The sequence below is a fragment of the Protopterus annectens genome, chromosome 8.part0 (genome assembly GCF_019279795.1).
Source record: "Protopterus annectens isolate FY-2018-M chromosome 8.part0, PAN1.0, whole genome shotgun sequence".
NCBI classification, from domain to species: Eukaryota; Metazoa; Chordata; order Ceratodontiformes; family Protopteridae; genus Protopterus; species Protopterus annectens.
Genome location: NC_056741.1, coordinates 385,446,833 through 385,467,526, shown reverse-complemented (window position 1 = coordinate 385,467,526; position 20,694 = coordinate 385,446,833). Strand labels below are relative to the sequence as shown.

Here is a 20,694-nt window from a genome sequence, read left to right as displayed (position 1 = left end):
TCCAAGAAGAAGAACATTTCCAAACAGCCTTTCCTTCTTCAGCAGGCTACAAATTTGCCTCAACTGCAGATGGGTGACTCTGCTGTGGTCAGTTCTGGCTCCTCAGACCATTCATCTTTTTCTCTGGCTATCCCTGGTATAGCCACCATGGACGTGGGGGCTAGACATACCTTTCTGTAGCTGTTGGAGTGCCATTTGAGGGCAAGGAAGAACCTCTGTCATTGCTCAAGGAGGAAGGAGCAGGGAATACACCTCGCTTTAACCAGATTGGGATGCCTGCTCCTAGGGGGTATTTGCCTGTCAGAAATCTGTCTGCATCTATACAGATTTCTATCAGAAGAAGCAGAAAGCTAAACCTTTATAATTCTGTCTCTGTTACTATGTACAGAAGTGATTTATTAGGCTTAGCTTAGGGTTTTGCTCAGACTCTTGATCCTTCCAGTTGTGGTGTAAGAGAAAAATAAATTATTCAGTGTCTGAAGATTTTCAGGATATTGAACATGAAAATGATTGAGAGAAATTTCTGTTTTTTCTTGCCTCAAGTATCTGATTCTGACTCTGAGGAAAGTTTTTTTTTCCTGATAGTTCCTTAGAAGGATTTTCTTTTTCTGAAACCATATCCAGAATGAACCATTTGTTTCAGTGGGAACATAATGATATTTCACTGCTTTAAAAATATTATGATTTTATTACCACTGGAATTTCTTGAAACTACTGCAGTTCCTCCTGTTCTTCCTGCATTGGTAGATCATTTTATTACAGCTTGTAACATGCCTGATGGTCAGCCTATTGCTCCTAAAAAAGCAGATAAACTGTATAAAGTTCATCAGTCTTAAAATGTTTTTAGTTTTCTAACCCAGATCTGACCTTTTTATAACCAGGACCTGACCCAGCAGTCATTATGTTGGTAAGTTCTACTGCTGCTAAACATCTGGTAAATGTTAACCACTCTCCTATTATAAAGATGAGAAAGCCTTTGAAAGATGTGGGTGAAAACTGTAATATTCTGCTACACTTATTTTTAGATTTCTTAACTGAAAAACTCACGTTAAAGTTAATGCTAGCTTCTTTCACAAATATGAGGAATATTATTGCTTTTCACTCATCTGAGGAGAAATCACATTTGTACAGTCTTATTTCGCTTTATCTCAAGTGACTAAATACTCTTTAAAGTGTGCTTATGATTCAGCTGATTCCTCTTCCAGAGTTGCTGCTACTGAAACTGTTATGAGAAAGTTTGCTTGGTTCCTCATAAAATGTTTTGTTTTCTTGGCAAATCAGTGAAGAATGAAGTCACTAAATAATGACATACATTTTAGTTTCAGACTTTATATACTTTAGAAAATATGTGCTAACAGTAATCTTGTTTTCTAGCAACTTTCTAAGTTTACAAGAGCAATATTTAAGGTTTTCTCCAGATTTCATGAGCTAGGAGGTTGATATGTATATATATATATATATATATATATATATATATATATATATATAGGTTCATTGGTGTTTACTAGGCTAACAACCACAAGGGTCTTTTTAAGCCTAGCCATGCATCTCAAACCTCTGACGAGTTCTAATAGCCTTGATAAGTATAACCAGGGGCTTGGAAGATGAAACATTTACAAGCAGGGCCTGGGAGGTGAACCATTTAGAGGTTGCTTGTGTCCATTAGAGACATAAAAAACAGGGATGAATATAAATTCTCCTCGGAATAGAAAAGCTGTTTTAGAACATCTACTACACAAGTGTGATGAGAGAGTGAAGCTGATTCAAGGAGATTCTCAGATTTTTTCCTTTTCTAAATTTGTCAGGGTATTTACTGCTACCTCTGCACCATTTGCTAACACCTTTATTGAGTTATCACTTAAGACATAGGCAAACATATGTTTATATAACCGAAGACAAACCATATTAACATGTTCACAGTTAGAAACATTATACATCCCATATATTCATGCTCAATTATCATCAATCCAACATTACATAAATTGCTCAAGTCCTGCCTTCCCTTAAACCTCTCTTCCAAAGCACTTCTACATGTATTGTTCCTACAATTTCCATTTTTTTCTATATAATTTGCTCTTTTGCTTTTCTAAAGATCCCACTTTCAGTTCTTTTAGCTCTGTTACAATATTTACTACTACAAATACAATTGCTTTATACTTTAATTTCCATTTTCTAGTGATTGTTTTTTTGTCAGCCACCAAAATTGAACTTAACAAGGCTTTACTATGTCTAGGCAATAGCTACACCCATTTGCTAACCCTATATTTCTGACAGAGTACTAAGTAGGGAATTTGTAAAGTTTGCCAACTCATTATTCTCTCAGAAAATATGTTTCTAGTTACCTTTTTCTTCCCCATCACACCTCCAACATGTGACGTCTACTGGAGGAAAAATTCTTTGTAGTCTGCTTAGGGTATAACAATACCTATGCAAACGCTTCCAAGCAAAAATCCTAAGTCTTCTTGAGTCTGTTGCATATCTGGGAGCCATACATATATCCTCTTATTGTTTCCTTATGAATTGCTTATCCAGTCTCTCCTCTCAATCTTGTCTAACCTCCTCTGATTAATTCCAGTAATTACTGTACATTTTATATGCCTTACTACTACTCCCTTTTGTAACACCAGCGTCTGTTCTAGATTTAACTAAAAACTCTGCCAGAGCAGGTCTTTCACTTAGGATTCTCCTATCTCTTTCTCTTTACCTATACTCCATCAGTCCCTGATAGGAGAGGCAGTCTCTAGCCTGCAGTTCAAATGTGTTTTTGTCCTCTTCTCATTCTGTTACTTTTCCCCTTTCTAGTTATTTGCTCCCAATACATTGGCCAGTTTTCTCCAGTAAATTCCAGTCCTCTTTTGCCTTTTCTCTGTACCCCTGATTGCAGTCATCCCAGTCAGCAAAATCATCCTTCTCCATTCTCATGTTGGCTTAGTTTTTAGAATACTTTCTGCTATTTTACAAATATAATATTCTGTATGGCTGTTATTCTCCTTAAGGATCTGCATCCAAAATCACATTCTCTCCTTATTTGTTTGACTTTCCCCCTGCTTCATCATCATCCCTTTCCACTTTGAGTTATAGCTTTCTGCTTGTGTTATGTATATAAGCCTTAACTGTGTAACTCTAAAATATTCCTTCAGATCAGGTAATCCTAAACCACAATTTTGTAATGGAATGACCAGCTTATCCCAATTGACCGTTGTCCTCGTCCCCTCCAAGATAAAATTCTTCAACTGTTCTTTAGTTACTATCCACAACTTCTCCTCTGGTTAACAAAAATATGCCTGACCTGTATATAAAACTAAAGAGACTAAAAACATTTTCACGTCTTTTATCTTTCTATCCATATTCATAAACAAGAGCTTCCAGTTTCTCAGTTTTTGTATAATCTTTTGCTTAGTCTCTTCCCACATATCCTTAGCTGCCATAATGGAATCCTTTTTAACCCATACTCCTAAATAGTTTTGTTCTGTTGTGTCCCCATAAATATGGGTATTGCTGAACCAAATTCATACATGGGTACATAATTTATTGCTACAGCCTTTATTTTATCTTCATTAATTTTATATCCCAGTAAGAGATGAACCTGTCTCAATATGTTCCACAGCACTTAGATGTCCTTTTTTGGTTTTGTCAGGTACAAAATAATAATGTCTACAAATAAAGTGAACTTCTCTTGATTACCATATCAATTATATCCTTGAATTTCTGAGACCCTTATTTTCTTAGCCAGTGGCTCTAAATATATTGCAAATAATAAAGGGGAAAGAGGCCACCCCTGCCTGGTTTCTCTGTTCAACTACAACTTACAGAGAGGAACCCTCCCACTTAAATTTTTGCCTCTGATCCCTCATGTATCTTCCTAATTAACTTTATTATTGTATTGGGAGAATGCAAATGCTTCCATTGCCCTACTCATAAAATCCCAGCTTACTCTGGAATGATTTCTCTGAGTCAAGATCTCCTATCAGCAGCAGTATTTTTTTGCATTCTGCTTCCCTCTGGATTATCATTTTTCTATTAATGTCAAATGTTTGCCTCCCCTCCACAAAACTACATTGAACTATCAATTTTTGGCAACACCTTTGCCATTCTTTTAGCTATTATAGACATTAACACTTTATAATCATGGATCTGATGTCTGTTCCATCCATTCCTCAACAGATGGGTCTTGGATCTGACTTTGTCCATTTCTAGACTTGTAGATCCCCAGCTCAGGCCCATCCCCATACCGATAATTTCCATTTGTCCTCAAGATTAACTCAGATTTCATTTGCCACTTGTAGTGAACAGACATATGGTCCACATGGCTCAGACTTGCCTCAGCTAATTTATCTCTCATATTACTTTTTATAGTAATACCTTCACACCTTTCTGGAAAACTGTATTGTTCTGCTTTTCATTGAGTTGTTTTCCTAGTTTCTGTATAACTTTTCCCTTGCCTCAAGTCTTTTAGGAAGTGCAGACTGTTTCATTTCATTTTCCTCACACCTTTGGTGCATTCTCTTCCTTTTCTTCCCTTAGACTTGGGTTACCTATTGTTTGGGTATTTCTTATTGTTGTGGTGTTGGGCTTAATGTTAGGTTTTGACTTTAACATTGCTGGTATTTTCAGTTTAAAAACATTTTTCTATCACATCTGTTTTTCCCTTTTTGTTGAGTAAATCATGTATGATAAACCTGCTGAGCTCAACAAATGTGTGGCTTGCAGCCACCATAATTTAGATGCTCAACAGAAATGTGTTTATTGCTTGGCACTGTTCATTTGGAAGAAGATTATTCTATTTGTACAGCCTTTGGCCACTTGGCTGTAATTGAACACAGAGACGAGCTGTTTTGAATGGACTTCTCCCTCCTTCTGTGGAAGAATCATCCAAATCAGTTTCCTTACTGCCTGAAATCTGCTTGTCTAGTTAAGAAATCATCGGCCAAATCTAGAGTGGAGGAGAGTGACAAGCCCAGGGAGAATTGCAAGGAGACAAGGAAAGTTCTCCCCTGACCAATGCCCTTCTCATCTTTGGCTTCAAAGGTCACTGGATGCTACTCCTCCTTATGATCTGACACCATTATAATCTATAACCCCATCTTCACCTGGACTGATCTCAACCAGGTTGCATTCCACCTTTCTCCAAGGGAGCTCTCATCAAGACTCCATCTACCTTGCCCTCCGTAAGGTCTATTAGCTCTACCAGAAGCCTGACAGAAGCTGTTTTGGATAGAATGATGAGGAAGTTACTCAGGACTCATATTCATCTGGGGTTCAACCAGCTCAGTGTCCCCTCAAACCCATGAGCTTTGGCCCTTTGATCCTTCTTGTGGTTGCTCCTACCCTGATCTGCCCACTGTCTTCAGGATCTGTGGAGCAAGAAATATCAGTGTTAGATCCACAGGTGTGGGTCTTCAACTCTGGTGACTTCTCTGATTTCACCGGTTTGGAGTTCCTTAGGTCTGGAGAGATCTCCGAGCCAAAACTTCTGCTTCAGTCTGAGGGTATGTGATCAACTCTAAAGTTGTCAGACCCGCCCCTTCTGCTCTGGGCTTTGGTGTTAGCTTGACTTTGGCATCTGTCTTGGAGTGGAGCTGATCTGGGTTCTTAGCCATTCAGGTGTGGAGGCCTTGGCTCCTAATGTGATGATTCAGGGTTTTTATTTGGCTTCTTCTTTCAAGGCAGTTAAGAGAGCGCTGTCCTCAGTGAGAGAAGAGACTTCTCCTCCCTTCTCAGCTCCACTTGCCTTACAGCTGAAAACCATGAGTCTTGATCCTTCACAGTTTATCCCATTTCCACAACTAGTTCCTATTCATCTTGAGACGTTCCACATATAGGACACCCAACAATCTTCTGCGTCCTGTCTAGAGCATCCCACCACTGAGGCTCCTTGGAAATATTCATGTAAGAGGAGTTGCATTGACTTCCCTCGGGAGTCCCTCACAAAAGACACTGATTTCGATGAAGGGTTGGAATCTCCCAGATCACCACTTGAGTACATCTTATTCAGGGTAATCCTAGAGCTGTTGAGACAGAAAGGAGATTGGTCTCATTAACCCCCCCCCCCCACCCAAGAGGAGTTGGTGTTTCTTGAGGCTTTTGGATCTGACGTAGTTACTACTTGAATGGTCCATCCCACAGATGAGATGGTCAACCTGATCTCTCTGCTGGCGTGGACTGAACCAGATGTTATGGAACCTATATAAAAGAAGCCAGATAAATACCTTATCACTTTGATAGGCAGTATTGGAGCAAAGGCCTGGCAGTGGACGCCATGATAGATGTGGTGGCTACCAAAAAGGAGCTCCCTGAGGAGAGCTCATCTGTCGATCCTCTTAACAGTTAGTGTGGGGCTTTAGATAGATTTAGTAAGTGAGTCTACACTTCAACTACCGTTGTCTTAAGGTAGCTGAATTGTTTGGCACATATTACAAGTTTCAGAGAGACTTGATAAAACAGCTCTCCAAATCTCGCTCTCTGTCCAAGTCTGCAGAGCACAGGAAAGCCATGGACTCGCAGCTGGCAACCCTTCAGTCCCTGTCAAATGCCTCTATGCATCTGCTATACAATGCAACTCAGGACACTTCAAAGGCCGCAGGTACAGGCATTACCATAAGGAGACATGCTTGGATGCACTTGTGTGACTGCGGAGCCCCTGAATATGTCCTTTCTTAATGTCCCTTATGATGGTTTAACTCTCTTAGGACCCAAGGTAAAAAATACACTCTCCAGAAGTCGGTAGGGTGGAAAGACCCTTTTTGCTGTAGGAATACAGTTTTCCACTCTCCAGAGGACCTTCTCTAGAAACCAGAAAGAGGGCAAGAAGCTGTGGTTCTGTATGTCTCAAGGTTTCTTCATGGACACTTCTGGTCCTAGAATGAAGTGAATGTTGTATAGATCCTGTGTTTCCTGTGGCTTAGCTGTTTTTTGTGTTTTGGTGATTGATGACTATATTGGGTCAATTCTGTTACCTAATGAGTTGTCTGTCAAACTATGATGTGATCTTTTTGTCTGTCTTATCAACTCCAAATGCAGCAGTTTCTTTGACCTCATCCCTCTAGAGGGGGAGGTGCTGAGAGATGCTGTAATGCACGCCTGTCCCCCCCCCCCCAGTCTCCTCTGTGCCTTTCCTCTTACCCTGCTAATCCCAAAATTCTTACAGAAAGCTCTGCAAAGGAGGATTAAGGTAATCTTCATTGCCCCATTCTAGCTTCAACAGGTGTGAGTCCCTTGCTCAGCCTCACTTGAAACACCTGCATTGAATTATGGACTCTGATCTGGGTCTTCTCTCTCACCTATCTAGCATGCCTCACCTGGACATTCAAGCCCTCAAATTAACCTCTTGGTTGCTCCACTTCAAATAATGGCTAGTCAGTCCAGTCTTTCGTCCCAAGTTATCCACATTCTCACTTCTTCCTAGAGGACATCTGCCAGAAAAGTTTGTAAGAGTAAGTGGAAAATATTTTCTATCCAGGATTTTCAGAGGAATCTGTGTCCCTTTTTGGCTCTTTATCCAGCTATTCTTGATGTGCTAATGTCTGTTTTCCAGGATTCTAATGTTAAAGTTCAGTTAGCAGCTATTTCAGACTTTCATGTTGGAGAAAAACATTCTAACTTAGCATGCCAGAAGCTAGGTAAATATTTTTTGACAGGTATCTTCCTGCTTACACACCAGGGATAGAGCTGTTTTGCTCCAAGCTTTGACCCACGCACCCTTTGAACCTGCTGCTAAACTGGACATGAAGTTTTTGACCTGGAAAGCACTCTTTCTAGTTGCTATTACCTCAGCCTGGACAGTGTCTGTCTAGTTGCGATTACCTCAGCCTGGAGAGTATCTGAACTACAAGTTCTGTTGTGTAAGCCTTCATACATTATCAGTCAGAAGGACAGGTTGTCTTTATGGACTAATCCAGCTTTTATACCCGAGGTGGCTATCAAAATATCTTTTAATCTATGCATCAACATACTGGTTTTCTTTCCAAGTTTCTCAAATAAAGGAGACTGTATGCTTCATCTGTTGGATTTGCACTACCAACTACATTTTTACCTCTACCAGATAAAACATTCAGAAAACAATCCCGCTTTTTGTCTCCTTTTCCAAAGATAAGCTGGGTCAAAGTTGTTTTGAAAGTATCCTTAGATGGTTAGCTGTATTTCTTGCATATGTCTTGAGTCTATCCAGACATGCTAAGGCTCATTTTACTAAATCTTGTCTCGGCGTCTACATCTTTCTTTTCAAGGGCTTCATGTAATGATATTTGTGCTACTACCACCTGGTCTAATAGTCGCATCTTCATTTCCTATTATAGGCTAAATCTGCTATCCAGTAATAGGGCAGCCTTTAGCTCAGCCAACCTCTGGAATATCCTTCCATGAGACCACCCTGAGAGCCAAGTAGCTGGGGACTCTGTCCCATTTGTTTAGGAACAGACAGAACCGACATCATCAAATATGAAAGTTATGTACTCACCATAATGATAGATCTCTGCTGTGTTTCCATTCTATCTCAACTCCCCTCCCTCCCTCCCTCTGTCTTCTATTTCATGAAAGATCATTAGCGGTGTGCTTCTCGTATGATAGTATGACCTGCCCTTGTACATGTATTGCACTTTTACAGCTCCAGAGCAGTCCTCTATTTCAGATGCCCCTTTTTTGGACTACATTATTTTGTTCTTTAGTATTTTCAATCAGGATTGTGTCATGAGGTTGAGGGCAAACTTGATCTGAGGTAATCTTTGAGACAGGAGGGGACTATATGTAAGGGGAAGAGCCTGAGTTGATAATCCACAAGTCTAGAAGCAGCTGAAGTTGGATCCGAGGTTGGATCTAAGGCCTGTCTGTTAAGGAAAGGATGGAAATGGAAACACAGATCTGTCAGTATAGTCAGTGCATAACTTTAGTTTTAAAACTGGGCCCATATGAAGGTGGGTGGTGAAGGTCTTTGCCATATTTAGGTATTACAGCCACCACAGCTTCTTTCTAGGTTGTTCATGCTTCCTCTCATTTTATGATGCTTTTAAACAAAACTTTCTAAACCTTTTTCACTTTCTTCCCTCCTAGCTTCAAAACTTCCACAGAAATGCCATCTATTCCTGGAGGCTTACCGGAAGATTGATTATACTTAAGTCTCATTTCCTCATATATTTACTGTTAAATTGTTGAGCCTCATCTACCTCTAACATTGGCATAAGTATTTAAATTTGTGATTTTTCTTGATTTCCACATTTCTCTGCTTTATACAAATTTTTATAAAGTTTCCAAAATATTTCTACCACCTCTACAGGAACTCTGGTTATTTTTCTGTTATAGGCTCCCTAAGTTTGGCAACAACCCTTTCTACTTTCTGTTGCTTAATCATTGTGCTAAACGTTTTTGTGCACTGGAGTTATCAAAACAGTTGCTTAACAGCAGTCTTTCTAAACTCATGCTTATTATCCAGATACTCCTTTATTTTCTCTTTAGTACTCTGCAGTTGTGCATCCTCTTGTTCTTTGATTCCCCTTATGCTGCAATACTTTAACATTTATCAGCTCCTCTAAATAATTCTCGCTACTTTTTAACCATATCTCTTTTTCTTTTATTTCTATCATATTTTAAACTCCACTTCCATTTGATTCCACTCTCTAGCTATAATTTCTGAAGTAATTTTTGTCTTCCCTAATAACCTGAGTAATTTCCACTACCCATTCCTTAACTTCTTCTGTTATTTTAACTGGTAGGTGGGTTTTTTTTTATCTTAGTTGTTGTTGGTGCATGATCTGAAATAGTTATTGGATGTGTGTTGAAGCTTTTAATTAAATGTAGATGTTCCTGTGAAATATTGTTTGTCTAGTCCAGTTATTTTATCTTTAGGAATTTTATATAATTTCTGTCTGAGTTCCTACTACTAAATTCACATCTTCTATACCAAATATTTTTATAAATTTCTTTAGAAATCCTACCCCCTTTTGTTACATTTTCCCTTCTAGGTCCCTAGATACATACTCACTGTTGCAAATCAAGTTCCCATCTCCACTTATAAGTAATATTCCCTGCTGAAAGCTGATTATTTCTCTCAAAAATGTCTTAAGCTCCATAATAGCAGTTTTAGGCAGACCATAAATATATGTCAGTATAATCCTCCTACCTTCCCAGTAGGCCCTTACTATACAAATCTGCCATTATTATCTTTTTCCATCTTCGATTACTATTGCAGCTCCTCTAACAATTAGTATAAGTACTCCCCTTTTCCTTTGTCCCTGATATTCTGTGTATCTTCCATTCTAAAAGCCTTTCTTTATCAAATTCACTTGCTCACTTCTTTCTAAATATGTCTCATGTAGCACTGCTTTTTGCACTTTGCATTTTTTTTAGATCATTACAGCCAAATGATGCCTCCAGGTGCTTGTGCAGTTGCATCCTGCTGACACCTGTAAGTGCAAACTGTTGCTTGTTCATATTTGCATTAATAATTCTAAAACCATGCCACATCAAAGTATTCAAATATTTCATCTTAAAAAGCTTACACAGTGGCAAACACAGCTGTATTGATAGTGCAGGTAAAATGATATTAATTGTTCATATAATATTCATTTACATTGTCATACATTTCATATTTTTGTAAATATCTCAACAACCAAGTAGCACAGACAGAACTTCCTTGCCTCATATGACAGCAGTAAGCTGGAAAACAAAATGTTGATGATTGTATGTGTGTAACATGAGTGATTGCTGAGATATTGTAAGCTGTTTACAAAATATTACCAAATTAATAGTGTATTTACTGTGACATATAAAATCCTGTTTAAGACTTAGAACCTAGATAATGCTAAAACTATAAAACAGTTTGTGCTGAAGTTAGAAATTTACACTTTTTAGTAGCCTCTGTGGTTCCAGAATATGAACATTTGTTTGAATTGTAATGACATAATTTTATTCTTTCAAAAAACTTAGGCTCTACCCACTGGCTGTTACACGCTCCACTGGAGGGAATAAGTTAATATAATTCAGTACTCGTGCTTTGTTGTCTATACCTGTGAGGCCATTCATGTTTCAAAAATAATATGGGTAGGCTATCCACTATTTAAATACATTATTATTCCCACCTATTATATATGATTGCTTTTTGTTTTAATGAAAACCCTCAAAAAATACACACACACTCCCAGAATACCCTCATAACCCTTTAACTTAAAACAAACACAAAACTGTGTTCATCTTCAAGAAATTTAACCTTCCTGATGGGCGCATTTGTCTCAAATTGACAGCTGCACCCACAGGCAGTACCTAACATAAAATTAAGGTTGTCTGTGCTAAGGTGCATGTGACAGCTTATGCTTCTGAGTACACTAATTGCTGTCTGTTTTTGTTTTATCTTTTTTCCCCTGCCAGATGTGAAAAATAGCTTGTATGATTTCAGAAAACATCAACTTTCAGTCTTAAGAAAAAGTGCACTGGCTATCTTTAAATAAAACTAAATTATACACTGTTGTAGTAAATGCACTGAAGTTGTAGGTACCAGAAAAGCTGCTGTCTCTCATTCACTTCCAGTAATTTCAAATTTATGTTTTACTAAGCTGCTTGCCCTTGTACCTTTAATTTTATGTTTCTCTCGGCAAACAATGTCTAGACCTCTCAAGATTTATCACCTTCACCTATAGTTAGCATGTTTCCACTGAAATACAAGAACAGAATGTACAGCTGCCCACAGCTGCAGACTTCTCAACTCACACTGAACACTTATTTCCTAAAGAAAACTATTTGTTACATTCACAATGGTCTGTTATTTTTAACGCCCACTTGCTTACACAAAAAACTTACTAGATTAAGCCAAGGGCATTAATCTAGGCATTCACCTATACAAAAGTTAAAGAAAACATGTCAGGTCTACATATATATATATATATATATATATATTATAATCAGGGCACTTTTACTCCGTATCCCCCTCTCCAATGGTACAAGATAACAGCCTATTAACTTAAATATGATTTTGTCCAGCCTTTCTTATTTTATATTGTAATGCCTACATTTCTTAATACTAGACAAGAAAAAAAGTAATTTACTTTAGTATCTTTATTACATATAACAGTCACTGAAAATGTTTACTATGTGCAGTTTGTCATGAAATGTTTTATACAAATAATGTTATGAACAAAAATTGTTTTCCTTACCGTTACTTTTTTTCCTTTGTGTCCTTCCAAACAGTAATGATATGAAGTGGGGTATATGCCTTTGAAGCCACCCACAGGTTTAACAAAGTCAACAAAAGTCTAACCTTTATCAGACCCTTTTTCTTGTAAAGACATGTTTCAGAAATGCAATTGATGCTTTATAATGTCACATTTCAGTGTTGTTGGTCTTCCTGTTTTTTTTTTTTTTTTTAAAGAAGTAATATCCTTATTGAATTATCACTTATGACATAGGCAATCCTACATTTATATAAATGAAAACAAACCATATTGACATATTTTTAGTTGAAAACATTATACATAACATATAATCTACAATAAAGTAATTGTCATTTGAACATTACAGAGCTCATTCAATTCTTGCCTTTCTTTAAACCTCATTTCTCCTCCAAAACATTATTCTGCATGTATTGTTTCCACAATTTACATAAAAAATGGGATTTGCTCCCACCCTTTTCTAAAAACTCTGTTACTGTAGTCACTGCACCTAGTATGGTTGGTTTGACTTTGTCCTTTTCTAGTAATTGCTTTTTTTGCAGGCACCAGAATTCAGTTCAGCAAGGTCTTACTATGTCTAGGCAATTCTGATTCTGTGCAGTAACAGAAACCTGGTTCAAGGCTCCTGAGAGCACCCCAGCACTACCAGGTTATACCTCATAACATGCTTTTTGGCCCCAAAACTTGGACCGAACCACAAAAGGAGGGGGAGTATCAATATTCGTCAAAGATACCCACACCTCCAGGTTGGTGACACAGCACGAAGCATCAGAGACTATCCATGTGCAACTAACAGTGGGTAAAACTGCCTTCCAGTTTATAGCCTGCTACAGACCACCCTCCCAAACCCAGGAACCCCACTCGGCCTTCCTGAGAACACTGGAAAATATGAAGGTGTCTCCAAACACCATTATATTGGGCGACTTCAACTACCCAATCATAGACTGGGAGCATTACTCTAGCTCCAACATCCTAGCCCAAAGGTTCCTAGAATTTATAAACTCAAATGCTATGGAACAACTTGTTACCACTCCCACAAGAGGGGAAAACATACTGGACCTGATCATCACCAACATGGGGACTCTATGCTCCAGACCAGAAGTGTATCCCTCATTGGTAAGATCAGACCATAAACTAAACTCACTGGATATTCACATCCCGACTCCACCCCCTGCCCTGAAAACCACAGTGAAAAACTTCTCTAATGCAAATTTCACACTCCTCAAAACCGAGGTGGAATCCTTCAAAGCCCCCGGGCCTGTGGAAAATACGGCCCAGACTGCAGAATCCTTTATAAATGCATTCTATGAACACCTTCAGGAATGCATGGATCATGCAATCCCAAATAAAACCAAGTCCCAATCCTCCAAAGGCAGACGTCCTGTCTGGTGGACCCCAGCCATAAACAAACTATACAATAGAAGGAGGAAGCTACTACATGATAGAGCAAAATCCCAAAAAGGGAAGGCATCTCTGATCAGTATTAGCAAAAAACTACGGGCACTCATAAAATCGTCTAAGGCCAGCTTTGAGAGAAAAGTTGCACAGGACACTAAGGATAATCACAAGGCTTTCTTTAGTTATGTTAGGAACCTGGGTGGGAATTCCCAGATATGCTCAGAATTAGTCCAAAATGACAAAAAATACATTGAACCCACAGACATTGCCAACATCCTAGCTGACAGGTTCATCACAAACTTCTCTCCCCCCCCCCCACCAATAGGGCAAATATCTATCCCAGCAGAGTGCTGCCCCCCTGACATCTCAGATGCTGAGGTAAGAACTGCCCTCTCCAAAGCAAAAAACACAGCATCAATGGGACCAGACGGTGTCCCGGGCTGCGTCCTACATGAACTCCAAGAAGAGCTAAACCCAAACATAAAACTACTGTTCAGTCTCAGCCTTACTACAGGATATGTACCCAAAGAGTGGCGTACAGAAACAGTGGTCCCACTCTACAAAGGTGGTGCCTCAACGGATCCTGGAAACTATCGCCCCATAAGCCTGATTAGCTTGGTCTGCAAAGCTATGGAAAGGATCATCGTGGACCTCATAAATAAAGATATTGGGGACCTACAGACACTGGATCATACCCAGTTTGGCTTTAAGGGCAGATCCTGTCTCTTAAACCTGGTTGATTTCTTTGAAACAGTCACTAAGGCCATTGACGAGGGGAAGGTGGTCCACACAGCCTACCTGGACCTCGCAAAAGCCTTCGATACAATACCCCACTCGGGCATTATAGATAAGCTCACCAGCTTAAATATAAACCCCTATGTCACTAGATGGGTTGCAAACTGGCTCAAGGACAGAACCCACATGGTTAGAATTGCTGGAGCCATGTCAGACTCCAAACCAGTTACAAGTGGCGTCCCACAAGGCTCAGTCCTGGGACCTCTCTTGCTCGGTATATATTTCTCGGAGGTACAGGCCAACATGGAAGGACTGTGGCTGACCAAGTTTGCAGATGACTGCAAACTGGGCGCCATAATCGACACTCCAGCCGACACAAGCATCCTCCAAAAGGGCCTCATAGAAACAGACAACTGGTGCCAGAGCCATGGCCTCAAGCTAAACGCCAAAAAGTGTATAGTCATCCCTTTGGCAAAACAAAGTGCCCACAAATTACCACATAGGTGGTAATCCATTAAGTACAGAAGAAGTAATTAGGGACCTGGGTACCCAAGTTGATAGCAATCTCTCATTTGACAACCACATGGCCAAAGTGGTTAGAAAAACATTTTATATAGCCCACCTAATCATGAAGGGATTCACATCTAGATTAGGGGAGGTCATCGTGCCTCTTTACTCATCCCTCATCAGGCCCATAATTGAGTACAATGCCCCTTTTGGGATGTACCTTACCAGACACCTGCAGCAACTGGAAAGACCCCAAAAGTACCTCACCAAGAGGATCAAAGGGCTCAAACAGATGCCATATGCTGCCCGGTTAAAGAAACTCCAGCTCTACTCAGTGGCATACCACCTGCTCAGAGGTGATCTGTGCCTGACATATAAAGCTATGTCCAACCCGGAATTAATGGACATGCTACACCTCAGAAAATCCAAATCCCATCGAGCTACGCGCTCGAGAGACTTGAACCTCAGCACCGAAATAAATAGGACATGCTGGAGGGACAGATTCATAACCCAGACGCTCCCTTCACTCTGGAATAAAATCCCAGTCCAGGTTAGGCAGAGTCCCTCATTGACTCTCTTCAAGAGGAATCTTGATGAGTGGATGGGAGATTGTAGGTTTACCCCGGGTATCACTTCTGTGTAACTGTTAGACAGAGGCACAGTATACTAACCTCGAAAAAGGGCATAACAAAATTATTTTAAAATGTGTGGCGAAAGCCAAACACATTCTGGCTAGGCTTATAAATGCCCTAGGGCAGATAGCCTAGTATGAACCTATGAACCTATGTATCAATGTTAAAAAAATAAACAGTAGTAATAATTTCCTTAGTTACACCTCTTGGCTCACCCAGTGTTTCTGACAGAGTAGTCTGCAGGGAATTTTTAATGTCTGCCATCTCATTACACTCCCAAACATATGTTCCCGATAACATCTTTCTTCCCCATCACACCTCCCAACATTTGCAATCTTCCTGAGGAGAAATTCTTTGGAGTCTGCTTGTGGTATGAAAATACCTATGCAAGTAATTCCAAGCAAAAATCCTAAATCTTCTAGACTTTGTTGCATATTTGGGAGCCATACCAATATTTATTTGTGAATTGCTTGTCTAGCCTGTCTTCCCAAGCTGGTGGTCTTCCTGTTCATCACAGTCTCCCAACCCCAGACTTTGGTTCAAGCCCAAGGTATTCCAATTTTTTCTAGTCATCTCCTGTGGGTTTTTTTTTTTTTGGTGTCTCAAGCATTTCCCATTAGAATATTGGAAAAGGTTTCACTTTCAAAGTCTTTTGATGAGCTTTATCAGAAGAATAAGAAGCAGAGTCTCCTGTTTGATTGCTTACTTTTTTGCTGGACAACTTTTATATTTCCTCCTTTGCTTGTTTTTCATCAAAAAATGACTTTGATCCTCCTGGAAAAAATATTCTGACGATAGCTGGATACAGCAGCTTGACTCTCACACCTGTCTCTCAACATTCTCTGATTGCCAGAATAAATTTGCTTCTCTTCTGCCTGGTGTACAATGAATAATTATTTTCCACAAACACTGTACTGTCCCCAGTTATAATACTGTGCCTTTCTGCCACTGTTTTGTCAAAATAAACTCTTTCTGCTGGTATGATTGCATCTTTACTAATACCGTTGAATGCTTATTCCATTTTCCAGCCTTTTGTTATTTGAGTTGATAACTGAACACTTCCAACTCACTCCCAAACCAGAACGGAAAATGAAGCTATGGATCCACCAATAAGTGCTTCACCACTTGCTAACACACAATGCGATTTATATGCAGCTAAACGAACAAAAGGAACTCTTCAGTTCACGAAAAGTTTGCTCACACACAATGCGTCTTAATTACAGCTAAACGAACATAAAACTCTTCAGTTCACGAACAGTTTGCACAAAATATGATAAAAATGATGAGTTAAGCGCTTTCACCCAAAGATTTTGGACTTCAAAGTAATTGAATTTCAAAGTAATTGATTTGCACACTGTTGAACCACCACAGACATTTTTTTTTTGTAAATTGCTTAAATATTGAGCTCAGGATGATGACCCTATAACCACCTTAGCATCCAAAGGATCTTCTCAGAAAACTAGAGCGCCCAGATTTGTCATATCACATATCACATTGGATGACCTTGAGGGCAATCCAGAAAAGATCCAGTATCCCATGCAAGCCATGGAATAATTTACCTTATGTGAAACTTTTTTTAAACATGAAATTGATGTTTAGTCTCATAATTAAAGCATTGAACACAAAACTGTGAATTCTGGGAACTGTGTAACTCATTACTAAGACAAAAAGTCGTCTGCATCAGAAATAATCACCTAAAGGTAAAGTTATTAAGAGAAGCCATATTTGTCAATATATGTGTGTTATGTGAGCAAGTTGTTTGTTAAATGTGCAGTTGAAAATTGAAATGGAGGTGTGCAAGGCTGAGTGAAAATAAAGCCTAGAAATGGTAAAAATAATTAATAAAAATAGCAAAAATGCAGATGACTGCATGCTAAACAAGATGAAGCATGCTAACAAATGAGATGGCAGAAGCCACATGCAGTGTAAACACTGCAGCACTAAAAATCATATCTGTAGATTATGCAGAGAGAATAAACATTTTCATAGAGTATGTTTAAAATGTATTCAGCACACCCTGTGGTCAAGAGAAGTAATCGGCAATACTGCTAACTGAAAAAGGAACTTCATCCCTTTGTATACAGAAGTGCAAAAAGCTCTAAAAGTTGGTTGCAATTAGATCAAAAGTGAAAGGGGAAATTTGTCTTTATTACGTGGGGGGGCATATTACTTAAACTGTAGTTGTGCATGTATGTGAATGTGTTTTACTTATTCAGTGTTGGTGCCTTTGTTATGGTTGTTAGGGGTCAAAACTCAATGGGACCACGGGAAATAATATTTTACCAAAAATGGTTTGTGTGCAGTCTGGTGTATGCTGAGAACGCCTTAAAATATTTTTTTTTTTGTCAGTACTGCATTGTATGTATATTGTTTGGTTTGTGCATACCATGTAGACTGTGTGATATGTGGCTCAAAAAACACTTATTTATTTTTAGTTAACATTGGTTTACCGGGAAAGTCTGACTTGGAACAAAGACAATTTTAAGCGGAAGCCTGGGGAGAAATGCTCCAGATGCATGTCTTTGAAACGTAGGAGGAAACCGGAGTGCCCAGAGAAAATGCACACGAATGCGAGGAGGACATGCAGACTCCAAGCAGAAGGCACCCCGAATCAAACCCGAGAACCTCTTGCTGTGAGGCAACAACGCTACCACTGCACCACTGTGCCATCTGACTTTAGATCTAAACTCATACTCCAGTTATGTACATAAATAGAGACTGTTTTAATCATACTCCCTTCTGAAAGCCACAGATGAGGTATAAAAAAGTCACCTATTGACAAAGTGTACAGGCGACTCATGCCCAAGACAATTAGATTTGCTTCTGAAAAACTCTATTGTGCTGTACATTGTAGCCAGTCTGTTCTATTAGGTGCTGTTTACCATTTGGTGGAACATAACCAACACAGAAATAGTTTTGTGCAGCAAAACTGAGGTGAAAAAGAACTATTGAACATTATAATTTTTGTAGTTTGTTAGAAGATAAAGCCATGCATTTCGGCAGCTTTAGAGCCACGTGTTTACCTCTTTTTCTTTTTTCATTTTGTTTATGTTGTGAAGCACTAAAATATCGCAGGTTTGGTCAGCAGTTTATTTAATGTTCTTAGAACAAAAATTTGCTGCCATACTAGTGCCTTTTTAGTTTGTTCAAAATTAAACTGATCATTTATATAATATGGTTCCATCATGGGTAAGCAAGTTTCATGTTTTTGAAGTCTGAGTCTTGCTTAAACTATTCCAACAGTACTATCTGTTCTGAATACCATTGGGAGTCTTTTGATGTTTTGCTGCCTGTTGCTGTATACTTCTGTGATAGACAGACAGACAGAGAACGGGCTTTTTGGTGGATCTTTTATTTATTTTATATTAGAGAACATTGCTTTGACATGTACACTGTATTTTATTCAAGTTTTGAAAATGCTGCCCATTATATAGCTATTGGTAACCATGTCCTTCAGATGAAAATAGTTTATGCCTTTTTTAAGTGTAGTAAAAGGTAATGTGTTCACTTTGTGTACTCCCTTTCTCATGCTATCATTTTCTGTTTCAGGTTGTTGCATCTGTTCCAGACTCTGAATTCTTGACAGAGGAGATGATGTTTCTGCAAACATGTCTGAAGGAGCTACAGCTCAGCTTGGATTCTTATAGTGACAAAAAACATGCATCTACAGAGACTTACAGTGCTTTCAGGAGTCATTTCAGGTCAGGCCCTCCATAGTGGACATGAAGTATTCTGGACCTGTGCCTTGCAACAGTCTTTCACAAGTGTTAAAGAAGCAAATGAAGAGTTTCTGAACAGGATAAATATTCTCTACCCAGTTTACTGCTGTGCAGTTGCAATTGGAAACTCTGGCTTGTGGTCAGTATTCACGACTTGATACAACCATGGTGGCTAATATGAGACTTTTGTGCTGCAAATTGTAAAGCTACAGTCTGAGCTGCTCATACCAAGACCTAGCTTGTGCACTTTAGCTTAATCTGTGCCTTTTTGCACTTCAGCCCTCTGTCTTACAGAGTTGGCAGTTATTTTCCATGCTTTGGATTTGGAAGGAGGATCATGGCTAACTTAGAAACTAGCTGACATAGGATGATGCCTTGAGTCCCTACAGAAATGCTTTTTGCTTTTACTTAAATCCTTATAAAGCAGATTCATAATTTATTTTTTTCCAATAATAACATTTTGAATTATTTTTATACCTTTATCACTACTCATTCATTTCTAGCTTAGCTAGCTGTTTTGACTGGATGTTCTCAGTTTTTGTTTTCTCAGTTAGCAGACTAGAGGTGCTAGCTCTTCCATATTCTTTTTTATGGAAGCCAGACAAGTAACCTCTCTTATCATCTTTATTTTGTGGACTGGAGTGTCACTTGTAGATGGAGAAGTGTAGTTTTGCTGCTTCAGCAACAGAGCTATTCTAGCACTTTAAAGTTTATTAATTTACATGTCTTAATGAGAATATCTCTTTACTGTCTTTTTGTCACTTGGATTGAAAATACCTGCTATCCTAGTCTGGGTTCACATCCTGACTTACAAAACAGAAGAATACAGATATATATACACATGCTCCAGTTTTGAAATATGAAATAGTGTTGTGATGTGCATGAAGTTCATATACCAGTCACAGTCTGTGAGAAGTATTAATGTTCAAGTGTTTCTCTTGTGCCACTTCCCAACTCTATTTGATATCATGCTCCATAGTTCTTGTATTTTTGAATACAGGGTGAATGCATAGAGGGCATATGGATGATACCCTAGTGACCCAAACACAAGACACGTCTAGGTTTGCTACTATGCAACTGTTCTGCATTACAGTGCATCAGATCTGTTCCATGAGGGTGCTGTTTGTTATTCCTCTTCCCAGAACATGATTTATTGAAATAGTTTTATTTCATTTTTATTTTACTTTTGTTGGCCAAGTCCGTTAACTTAGAAGTAGGTGCTTGTATAAATAGACATTGATTCACTTTAAAAAAATATGTTTGACTTGATAGCAAGTATGAAATTGTACATTTAGTGTACAGAAATTAAAGATATATATATATATATATATATATATATATATATATATATATATATATATATATATATATATATATATAAAATATATATATTTTTTTAATTTCTGGTAGTGCACTAGTGCTTTGATTTAATTTTTTTTTTTAGAATTTCAGATGTGAATAAATTTGTTTATTGTTTAGTAAGGCAAAGTACTTAAGATACAGAATCACTGTTTGGTAAAGGAGGGTAAAAATCCTACGTTAGTCATTGAG

The 20,694-nt window shown here is 38.6% G+C and overlaps 1 protein-coding gene across 1 annotated transcript in view; it reads left to right on the top strand.

Moving 5' to 3' along the window:
- The window catches only part of MTMR11 (myotubularin related protein 11), a 1,184,472-nt gene extending 1,165,212 nt beyond the window's left edge, over positions 1 to 19,260 (top strand). Inside the window, exon 17 of the mRNA XM_044079897.1 lies at positions 18,974 to 19,260. Within this exon, the coding sequence (XP_043935832.1) occupies positions 18,974 to 19,141 (168 nt within the window). The 3' untranslated portion in view covers positions 19,142 to 19,260. The remainder of the gene's footprint in view (positions 1 to 18,973) is intronic.
- The last annotated feature ends 1,434 nt before the right edge of the window (positions 19,261 to 20,694 follow it).